We start from the raw sequence: 11540 nt of genomic DNA on the forward strand, positions 1-11540 counted from the left end.
AGGCTACACAACCAAAGACACGAGCAGGGTATTAAGAGATGGGATAGAGACATAACTAGACAATACCTCAAATGGAATACGACCTTGAAGAGAGGAAGATGGGAGACGATTAATAAGATGGGAGGCACACAACACTGCCTCTTCCAAAAGGTATTTAGGCATATTGGCACTACGGAGAAGGGCGCGACCCATGTCTAAAAAATGACGATTCTTCCGCTCAGAGACCCCATTCTGTTCTGGTGTTTGTGGCCAAGTGGTTTGGTGAACAATTCCATGAGATTGGAAGTAATCACGAAATGAATGATTAACAAACTTCCTTCATTATCAGACCGAAAGACCTTAATACGAGCATCATATTGGGTACGAACAAGATTATGGAATGCTGTAAAGGCAGAGAAAACTGCATCTTTTGACTTAAGCAAAATAACCCAAGTTAATCTGGTGAAGTCATCAATGAATAAAACAAAATAATGCATTCCTGAAAGAGTTGAATTTTTGGAAGGTCCCCATAAATCGGAATGAATTAATTCAAAAGGCATTGTACTAGACTGAAAGCTAGAAGGATAACTAGACCTATGACTCTTAGCTAAAGAACAGGTTTCACAATGTAGACTAGAATCACTTATTCCTAGGGAAGGCATGGACTTCTTCATAACACCAAAGATGGGTGGCCCAAACGGCGATGCCATAACCACAATTCATTCATCCGATTAGAACTCAATGTCAGGGCAACAGGACCTTGTGGACTTGATGGTGCTTGTGTCGGTCCTCCGTACATGCAATCCAAGTGAAACAGTCTCTCCCTCAGATCTCCCTTGCCAATTATCACCCGAGTACACAGATCCTGAAAGACAACATACATAGGATAAAAGGTGACAGGTCATTTGTTTTGTGTGTTTAATTGAGACACAGACAAAAGATGATGAGATAAAGAGGGTACATAGAGGACATTATAAAGAGTAATGGACGATGTAACCTGGACTGACCCAATTCCTAAGCCTGGAAAGGACTCACCATTGGCATTAGAGACGTGTTATGGATGGGGAGGACAACGTGACGAAGAAAGACTTATCATAGGCCATATGATCAGACGCACCAGAATCAATTATCCATGTATTACTACCAGTAAAGCCAGAAACATTTAAAGCGACACCAATTTTACCTCGATTCTCCTGAGTTAGGGAAACATTACCCTTAGTTTGATCTTGACCCTCCACATAATAGAAATCAGGTTCTTGCTCCTGCACCAGTTGGATTGCCGCCTTGCTTTTCTGACCATTGTTACTTCTTTTCCAACCAGAGTTATTGGAGTTGAGTCTTAGCAACTTGGGGCATTGACTCTTGTAGTGGCCAATAGTTTTACAATAGTTGCAAGTCACTTGACTATTGAACAACGAACTAAGGGACAAATCTGCCATTCTTCTTCTTCAAGCAGCAACACAAGCCACAAAATTTGACACGGCTAAGGAAGGAGAAGTTGACGGCAAGGTAAGGCAAGGTATTGCAAACTTTAGGGTTTTATGAAGAGAAAAGGGTGCCAAAAGATGTTGCCTCTAAAAATCACCTCGGCCAAGAAAGCCGAGAGATCAAGGAACAAATGTCCTTCTTGAAAAAATAGATTGCGGGGCCTGCCAGCACACGGCCAGAAGGCCAAGTGTGCAATTGTAGATGTAGTAGATGAAATTCTGACTTATCAAGCAATTGTGGGCCGAGGAAGGAACTTATTCTCGGCCGATATTTCGCTGCCTTTGGATCAAGGACTTGATGGCTGAAAGTCGGGTGAATTGGGTGTGGTTGTGAGAGTATGAGTGAATACGAATTGTCTGGTCACAAGGCTCAGGTCAATTGGATCCAAGTAATAACAAGTAACAGTAAAAGTGAACTCGTAACGAATGAAATCTTCAAGATTGATAGCTACTATGCGACTACGAATAGTAAATAACATGATCAAACAAATAAAGCATAAAGACAATAAGGAGCAAATAAAAGATAATAACAATAAAACTGAAATCTGGAATGGCTGAAAATTATTAACTATTGTTTGAAAGAAAACAAAGAAAACAACTCAAAATCGATACTAGGCTACAAGGAAAGTAGAGTAACTGAAATTGTAACTAGCAGAACAAACTAACTAAGAAACAGACGGAACTTCTACCTAAGCAAAAGGTAACGCGAAAATAAGAAAAGCTTGATGGCTTGAGTTTCTGGAGTTGTGTGTTATGTCTTCTGTCGATGCTTCTATTTATATTGGCTGCTCTGTGACTTGAACTGATCTCTTGGCTCTTTGAAGTTGAGTGGAACTCGACCTTCTCTTAGCTTAATGACTCTATCTTGTTTTGGCTCCAATACTTATCGTCGGCTGACTTGACGCTGGATTCTATCTGGATCGGCTTTGATGGTTGTCATCAATGGCTGTGATTAATTTTGAAGTAGACTATCTTGGACTGAACTCTCCTTATCGGCTAACGAACTTCAATTCGATTGAAATACTAACTTGATCACATTTCATCTTTATCACTTATTGGCCTTGTCTCTCACCCGACCATTATCTTCCCAAGTTGAGTTCGAGTTGGAAACTGACTAGAGTGATTTGAGCAATTGGCCGATGGGCTTTCAGACAATAAATCTCTTTTCAAATTGATGACTACGGGCCGGCCGATAACTAAAGGCCTAGATTTGTCTGACTCGACTTGGACCAAACGAAGTGTCCAATTATTCATCGGCCCACATTTCTGGCTACCAGCCCAAATTACTTGTTGAGCGGCTCATTGTAATTAGAAGTAATTCAATAGCCATGCACATTAGCTATGTCCGAGTGAACATGCAAATGTGGGTACAAACATTTGTTGGAGAGGAAAGATCCCATATTAGAAAAATGACAAATAAAATATAACTTATAAGTTACACATGAAATATGAGAATTTACGTGGATAACCATATATTTATAATATTTGCAACAAACAGGGTAAATAAAAAAAATAAGTATTGAATAACCCACCGATACACAACCACTGAGCCACATTTTGCCAAAAAAAAGAAAAAGTTTTTTTTAATTTATTTTTTATTTTTAACAATGTAAGGCCCTTTCCGCACTTGTTCTATTTGTCCCTATTCGAAAGGTTGGCCCGGCTCAACTCTTTTGACCCTTACGGAATGGGCCTTAAGGGCGGGTAAGAGCTTACATATTGAAGCCTCTTCCCAGCCCTAAGTTTCGTTGACTTTGACTAGGTCTGTTCCGACCCTGGCCTAAGCCCTAAAATTTAAGGTAGGATCGGCTCTGGCGGTCGAGAAACTACAAGCGTGGTGCAATTCTTTATTTTTATTTTTTTCACTTGTACAAGGACAAAGTTGGAAGAGTTAGAAATAAAATATTATTGCTAGGTCTACTTAGAAATATGCCGGATATAAATCAAAAGACCCTATTTCAAACTGGACCAGAATTTGGCCGTGCTAACTAGCGGTCTAGCACCAATGTAGGAGGCTCATCGGTGTTGTAGAGGGTTTGTTGTGTAACTTTGCTTCGTTTATCGGAAAAAAAAAAATATGGGAGGCTCTTCTTTTGCACGACTTCTTGCGAGTGAGTCGGTTGGAATTCAATTCATTCCTGGGAAGATTACCATTTCCGGCTCTCAGAACTATTTGACTTTGCAGCGACTGTTGCAGCTCTTGGGATTTTGTCTATTACATACATCTGGATCCTGGACTTGTATTATTTTATTGCCTCAAAACTGATGAGTACGAAAATGGTGACATAATGAGTCCAAAGATGCTTTGATACAAAAGAGAGAGAGAGCCACGTACTCCAGTCTCCACAAACTAGCACAAATCCCATCATCTCCCTCAGAGTGAGACTCAGCTAGTCCGCAACGGTTGCAGTAAATGACGACATGTCGTCCAATTAGCTGTCGACGTTGTTCTAAGCGCTAAACCTCCAAGTTAGGCCACCTGCCCTCCCCTTCTCTCATTCCCCTCATTCATTCATTGTTTCCTTCATTGGAATTCCATTCCCAATCGCAAATGCCAACAATGCCTTCGTTAAAACCAAAGCCCCGCATTATTCTCCTCCTCCTCCTCCTCCTATAAATCTCGCCCACCCGCTTCTCTCTTTTGATCGCCACCGAAACAAAATGTCTCCCCTCGGCGGCAAAAACTCGCCGGCGAATCAAACCCTCACCACCACCACCGCACAGGACGCTCGCCTTCTCGTCCGCGAAACGCTCCGTATTAGCGCCACCCTCGCCTCCTCCTCCTCCTCTGCTCCTCCGGCCGAGCCTCTACTCCCTCTCAACAACCGCAACCACCAGCTTCGGCTCGACAACGACTTCGTCGGCTCTAGCTTCAGATTGATTTGCTGCGAGGAGATCGACGGCCGCAGATGGAACTACGTGGCCGAGCCTGATTCCTCCACTGGAACCTTCAAGAAGGGCTCCTTCCGTGCCCTCGGCTTGCACAGTCCTCAACCTCCTCTCGAAGTCAGTACTCATTTTCATTGCGCTCAATTTTATTTACTTTCTGCTTTTACCTCATGCTGAGCTTAATTTTGAACTTCCAAGTGAGAATCGTATGCTGAAAATTGCTTACTGAGCATTCACATTTCGTGTCTGAGTTTATTTTGACAACTCTGATCAGTATTTTGCTCAATTTGGAGGGTTGAATTTCTGGTGCAGGGTTTGAAGTCATTTGTGACATCATATGTTGTTCCGGAAGGATTTCCAGATAGTGTGATCCCTTCATATGTACCGTATATGACGTGGAGAGCTCTCAAGGTATGTACTTAACTCTATGATCCACTGATTATAACACACACGTATTTGCTTGGTTTTGATCACTTTGGTCGAAGTAAATGCTATTTACACAATTGATGTATTTGTTGTAGCACTTCTTCGGAGGGGCAATGGGCGTTTTCACAACGCAGACCCTCCTGAGTTCAGTTGGAATTGCTAGAAACACATCTGCTCCTGGGGCTGTTGCTATTAACTGGATTCTCAAGGTAATAAGATTACTCTATCATTATTGTTCTCATAACATTTCTTTTTCTCAGGAATGTTGTTCTGACATGTCTAAACTGTGTGTTCCGGAGTTTTTAACAGCATTTTAAGCTCAATGATAGTGTGTAACATCCCTTGTGTTTTTCTTTGTTGTGAATGATGCTTTGAGAATTTTCTATTGTTTGTGCGAAAATATGAACCGTGTTGTCTGCCACGTGAAATGAATAGTTGCTAATATGTTTGGAAACAAGCTAAAACAAATGCTTCATATATTTATGGACATTTCTGCCTCAAATAGCTTTTCACTTTACGTTAGGTGTCTTCTTACTCTAATCTTAGGATTGCAGAAATATTGATGCAAGAGCTTTAATAACCACTACATGAACTCAATACACCGATCAGGAATTGTTAGGATCCACTGAAATATCAATTTGTTCTTTGTCACTTTAAGACAAGATTAATTTTTTTTTTTTTTTTTTTTTTTTGCGGCCTCTAATTCTTCTTTCTCAATTCTCTTGTAATTTTACTACCCCTTTGGAATTTTATTTGCAACTAGGAGTTGACAGAGGTACTTACTTTTAATAATATGGAGTGCTTCTGAGACAACCTAAAACCAACTGTAATAATTTGATCACGCTTATACCGTTTGATAGTGTTACTACCACGAACTATATCCTTGTCTAGCAACGTGTCAGTGAAGTAGAGGACGTTCAAACTATATCCTTGACAATGATAGGCTTGGCCTTGAACTATGTGGTTCCCACTGCCCATATGTCATGATTAGAATCTGAATTCTTGTGGTTTAGTGCTGTATGCTAAGCAGTCTGGTTGTCGGTCTTTCTTTTGGTTTTGGCTGTTGCAACTGTCAAAATAATGTTTTAAATATTAAAGGTGGAACTGGGTATCTTTATATGAAGAATTACAGTTGCTTCTTATTAAAAAAAGAATTACAGTTGCTTAACTTTCTTTTTTGTCTTTTTTGTTTTTTGGCGCTTTTGACAGTGTGTAGTAAGGACTTCCTTTAGTTTCTGTAACTGTTTCTTCTCTGAATATCAAGATGGTGTAATCTAACAATTTGATAAAACTGTACTTGACTATTTATCTCTAGGATGGTGCTGGTCGTGTTGGAAAAATGCTTTTTGCCCGACAAGGAAAGAAGTTTGACTATGATCTAAAACAGGTAAATACATTCAAATGTCATAAACGTCATGGTACTGAATATTCCATTTGTAATATGGAAAATTACCTAAAATGGGCATGTAACAGTTGTAAACAAAAATGGCCTATTTAATATTTGCTTTTCTCTTTTCAATCTCAATGTGTTACAGTTACGCTTTGCGGGTGATCTTCTTATGGAGTTGGGTGCTGGGGTTGAGTTGGCAACTGCAGCTGTGCCGCACCTTTTTCTTCCTTTGGCTTGTGCAGCTAATGTGGCAAAGGTTTGTGAAGTTTCTTTTAAGTTACCACATCTTATAAACCTTAGTGTGTCTCACAAGATCCCTATTCTTTTTCTCTCTCATAGAATGTTGCTGCTGTAACGTCAACATCAACTCGTACACCAATTTATAAAGCGTTTGCTAAAGGAGAAAATATTGGGGATGTGACAGCTAAGGGAGAATGTGTGGGCAATATTGCAGATCTGGTATCCGCATCCAACTTCTCTTTTTTCCTTATGATGGTTTGTGTGTTACAAAATGTCAACATGGTCCCTTCAAATTAGATGAGTAATTGGTGATATATATCTCCGTGTTAAGTTTACAAAATTGCTTAGCTAGGGAAGTGGAAGCATAATTCAGATCTCTACTAACATGATATGCACTGGGGTCCAACATTTAAAAATGTAGAACATTAACTGATTTGGAAGGTCAAAGCGCCTTGTAAAGTTCTGGTACTTGCTTAGCATGCGAGGATCGATGCTTGTTAGGATTGATATTTTCGTTTTTGAAGCCATCAAGATTGATAAGTAGAAGCAAAGATATACCGACATCTGGGAAATGTGGTCATTGAAAATTTGAGATATTGCTGGATTTTAGCACTAGTTTAAATCGTGAATAATCTGAATGCTTTGTTATTCCTCTTAGTTTTATGGCTAAATGGATAGGTTTTTAGAAAAGACAACGCTCTGAATAAAATAAGTTGGGTAGTGAGAAATGATAATAATTTATCATATGGTATGTGCATGTAAAAGAGTTTTAAATCTAGTAGAATGGTTAGTATATACCCTCTTACTTGATTCAAACTGCTAGACCTTTGTCTTATTCGACGTGTACTGAGGATACCTTTGCAAGGTAACTTTTTCCATGAACACGGACAGGATATCCTCTTCCCCTGTTACTTGATGCTATGAATCACAAATACTCCTAAATATCAGATAGTTATCCAATTTTTCAGCAAACATATTTTAGAATTATAGCCATATCCAGAACCCTATACCTGTGTTTCTTATCCCAAGCCATACTGAAATGTATGATAAATCTTCCTCTATATCAGGCATTTATTCATAAGTCCCACTTATGTAATGTGGACACTGAATGCATCTTTAAGTATGTAGCGTCATAAAGGAAGATCTTTTCTGTGGTTCTATCATAGGAGTAAGGGTTGGGAACACAAACCAGAACCCTATACCTGTGTTTCTTACCCTAAGCCATACTGACATGTATGATAAATCTTCCTCTATATCAGGCATTTATTCACAAGTCCCACTTATGTAATGTGAACACTGAATGCATCTTTAAGCATGTAGCGTCATAAAGGAAGATCTTTTCTGTGGTTCTATCATAGGAGAAAGGGTTGGGGACACAAAAATTTATATAGATACAGAAGATGAGGAGAATTGAGTTCGCTTGGGACCATCTTAGAATATAAAGTATTTGTTAGTCTACATTATAATAGCTTAAGATTTTGAGAATGCTGGTAAACTGGGCCTGCCCTGAGGGGTGCAACTTGAGGCGGCTGTCTCAGGTCACCGACCTCCAGCGTGCCTCTGACAATATTAGAATGTTATAGTAGTTAAATATAATTTTTGCATAATAAATGATACGATGCTCTTGCAATCGAGCGGCAATTGCTTTGAGTTGCCATCGGTAGTACTCCTTGGGCTCAAAATTTCTCTCTCTCTCTCTCTGTTTTTTGTTATAGTCCTTTTGTTCTTTTATTTACTGACACTTTTTTTTTTTTGGGTGAAAATCAGACACAGACCTTTAACCTATGAATATATTTCTATTCAAAAAAAAAAAAAATTGTACGAGTAATAATTGCTAAATTTATGTGAGAGGCCTTAAATTTATCTGACACTTTTAAGTTACGCTTGTAAACCAATGAAACTTATCATAAATCTAGGAGATCCTGATTTCAAATCCCCCTGATTGCAACACTTCCCAAGATAATTGATTCCAAAATTACTGTGGAAAACAAAAAAGTTCTTGCATCAGCATCATTCATCTTTGTCTAATTGCGTTTGGAATCTTCCCTTGAGTTTGGATATTTATTTAAAACAAAAGCCTGGTGCTAAGGCGTCGATTGAAGACATGAAAAGAGAGAGAACTGAGAGATTGGGGAAGGGAGATAGCATTTAATGAAGAAACCCTATCTTTGATCCTCACGAACCTCTAAGACAGAAATAGAGAGAGAGACAAATAGTTGCTATGTTTATGGGTTGGTGTTGTATACTTGTATGTTGTAGTTGTGATATTGCCCATGTGTTTTGTTTTTTGTGCTTTTTCATCTACAATTTTCTTGTTCCCTATAAAAGAAAATATTCTTCATAGTGGGTATTATCCTTCGTATATGCAGTGTATAACTGCTCTACATATTTTGATTTATACTTTAATTCTCATCTTTAATCATTTGAGGTTGATGTTTGTTAACTGTTTTTCTTGTGAAGCTGGGAACTGGACTGAGCATATTGATCTCAAAAAGAAATCCTTCATTAGTGACCACATTTGCCCTCCTTTCCTGTGGATATGTGCTCAGCTCTTACAAAGAGGTTAGATTGTGTGCAGTAGTGAAGATTAATTTTTTTTGCATGTTTCCATTTCACATTATTTAACGGATGTAATTTTGTTTCCAGGTTAAATCTGTAGTGTTGCACACTTTAAACCGAGCAAGATTCAGCATGGCTGTAGATGCCTTTCTTAAAACAGGTTAGCATCAATATTCTTAGCCTTATACAAACTCTCCATCAATTGTTTTTCCCTTCATACATCTTTTCATGTCTTCCGAACTATTCTAACAGCTACCCTTCTTATAATGATTGCCATCGTGCTTTATTTCAATTTCTAGGGAGAGTTCCCTCGTTGCAGGAGGGAAACGCGAATGAGAATGTATTCAGTTTTCCGTGGGTGAAAGATGGGCCTGTTGTTCTCGGTATGTGTGCATTGATTTTTTTTGTGTCCATATATGAACTGTTATCATCTTGTTTTTTACTTAACTGTGATCCTCTTGTTTCTTATTTCAACTTAAATTTTTAATTTGTTTCACTTAATGGCAGGGCCAAGATTTAAAGATGCATTCCAAGAACCAAGTGTATATCTTGCCTTAGAGCCCTTCTTTGAGGTAAGCGCTTTTTGAAGGGGCAAACTTTTGGATATCTCTCTCTTTTGGTCAACTTTCTCTTTTATCTCATTAATATTACATATTTTGTTGATTGTGACAGAAAGAGAGATATGTTGTTACGTACAATCCTTCAAAAGGTAAAGTATATGCATTGCTAAAGGATCAAGCGAAGTCGGACGACATTCTAAAAGCAGCTTTTCATGTGAGATATATAGCTTTCTCCTGGGCTAGTGATTCTGATGAAAAGCATTTTCTTCATAAATGAAGGGAGTTAAGAACTTATTTCATGTTGTATTACAGGCTCAGGTGCTTTTGCATTTCATGCGTTTATCCTATGATGCTCAGCCCCTGTCTCAGAAACAGATAAAAGATGGATATTCAAACTTTGTTCCTACAGCGAAAGATCTGGAGGCATATATTGTTGAGTCATGTAAAATGGTTTCACATTCATATGGAATTTTTAAGAGTAAAGCAGCAGAGCAGGTATACATTGTTTACTTATGATTTTGTGACGTTGAGTTTGGTTAGTAAAGCAGGCATATAATATTTATGAGTCCCTTGCAAACAGTAGAATGCCTTTCTAACAAAATTACAAACTATATTCTTATAGGGGTGGATGATGTCAGAAGCGCATCTGAATCCTGGTCGGGCTCGTCTTGTTAAGTGATCAATTTTATGGAACCCAGTCTCCCTGCAAAATTAGCTTTCACACTCCCAAGTCCAAACAGCTTTAACACTTATTACAGTTATACCAACAGAAACTTGAAACTAGAGAAGAGGGAAAAAGAAAAAAGAAAGGGCTTTGCGTGATATCACCGGGACCATGGAAACCATTTGTGACAGATGCCGAAATGTTCTCTGCTCCCAGACTCAATGGCTGGCATGCTTGGTGAAGACTGTTTTATGTGATAGAAATGAGTCTTAGTATATAGTGGATTAATGCAGAGGCAACTGGAGACTGCATACTCCTTTTTCTTCCTTTTCCTATAGGGCTTTTGTTATGTTTTTTTTCTTTTTCGGTCACGCTTGCTCTGTAGTACTGCAGAATCCCGGCATATTATCGTTAAATATAATTTTGTATTGGCCAGTGATGGAGAATTGGAGATGGCCTTTCTTTTTTTCTTTTTCTTTTTAAAATTTTTTTTAATTTTTTTTTTTTTTACAAACGATCTTTATTTTTTAAAAATCAGATGGAATGAGGACGGGAAAAGAAATAGATGGGAGGTATTTTCATGACACATTTACTTGCATAAAATGAAGATAAGATAAATGAGAACAGATAATGGAGTCCTGTACTCCAGTTACTCATCTCTCACAATGTAATTGAATTTTTTTTTGGGTAATTTTTGTACGTGGGGTTTACTTGGATTACGATTTACTGTGTTTTCTCTAAGCCTTGTATTTGTATTGTTTCATTTACTTCCATCTCCATTTAGGGCAGTGAACATGCCATAAGAGTCAAAAATCTCATTCCAATGTATGTGAAGTAAACATGGTTTGTCTATTTATAATCATAATATTTCTCCCTTGTAACTCTGTTAAAGAATCTTCAGATCATTGTGCCTTTTTGTAACTTTGTTAATGAAACTTCAGATCATTTTTTTATGCATTATCCTATGTCTTTATCTATTTGGTATTTAGCTGGTAATATTCCTATTCCTTTGAAACGGAATGGTTCCTTCTTACTATGGCTTGAGGCCTTATTCAAGAACCGTAATATCCATTCAGATTCTATTCTCAGATTTTCATCGTTTATTTGGCATTCCAAGAGTAAGTTAATATTCCAGCAGTTATCTGTCTACGATGGACAAGGGTGAGACCATCGATGAATTTGAGTATACCAAGTGGCCTCTAAGATAATGAAACATCTGAAAGAAGCAAGTGGGATAGTTTCATCTAAACATTTGAGATTGCCATTTCAGATCTTGAACAAGCTTGATGTTAGGACCCCAATTTCTATTGGGCTTACTATGACTACCCAGCCAATCCTTATGACCC

At 38.3% G+C, this 11540-nt stretch overlaps 1 protein-coding gene across 1 annotated transcript; it reads left to right on the forward strand.

The window, feature by feature from the left end:
* The first annotated feature begins 3838 nt into the window (after positions 1-3838).
* On the forward strand, positions 3839-10664 carry LOC133744111 (protein root UVB sensitive 6). The gene is made up of 13 exons (XM_062172244.1): positions 3839-4472; positions 4668-4766; positions 4877-4990; positions 6097-6168; positions 6317-6427; positions 6511-6630; positions 8872-8973; positions 9058-9130; positions 9270-9353; positions 9478-9542; positions 9643-9744; positions 9843-10025; positions 10153-10664. The coding sequence occupies exons 1-13, from the start codon at positions 4128-4130 to the stop codon at positions 10207-10209; spliced, it is 1527 nt and encodes a 508-aa protein (XP_062028228.1). The 5' UTR covers positions 3839-4127; the 3' UTR covers positions 10210-10664.
* Positions 10665-11540: the final 876 nt, after the last annotated feature.

Source organism: Rosa rugosa, chromosome 4 (assembly GCF_958449725.1).
Source record: "Rosa rugosa chromosome 4, drRosRugo1.1, whole genome shotgun sequence".
NCBI lineage: Eukaryota > Viridiplantae > Streptophyta > Magnoliopsida > Rosales > Rosaceae > Rosa > Rosa rugosa.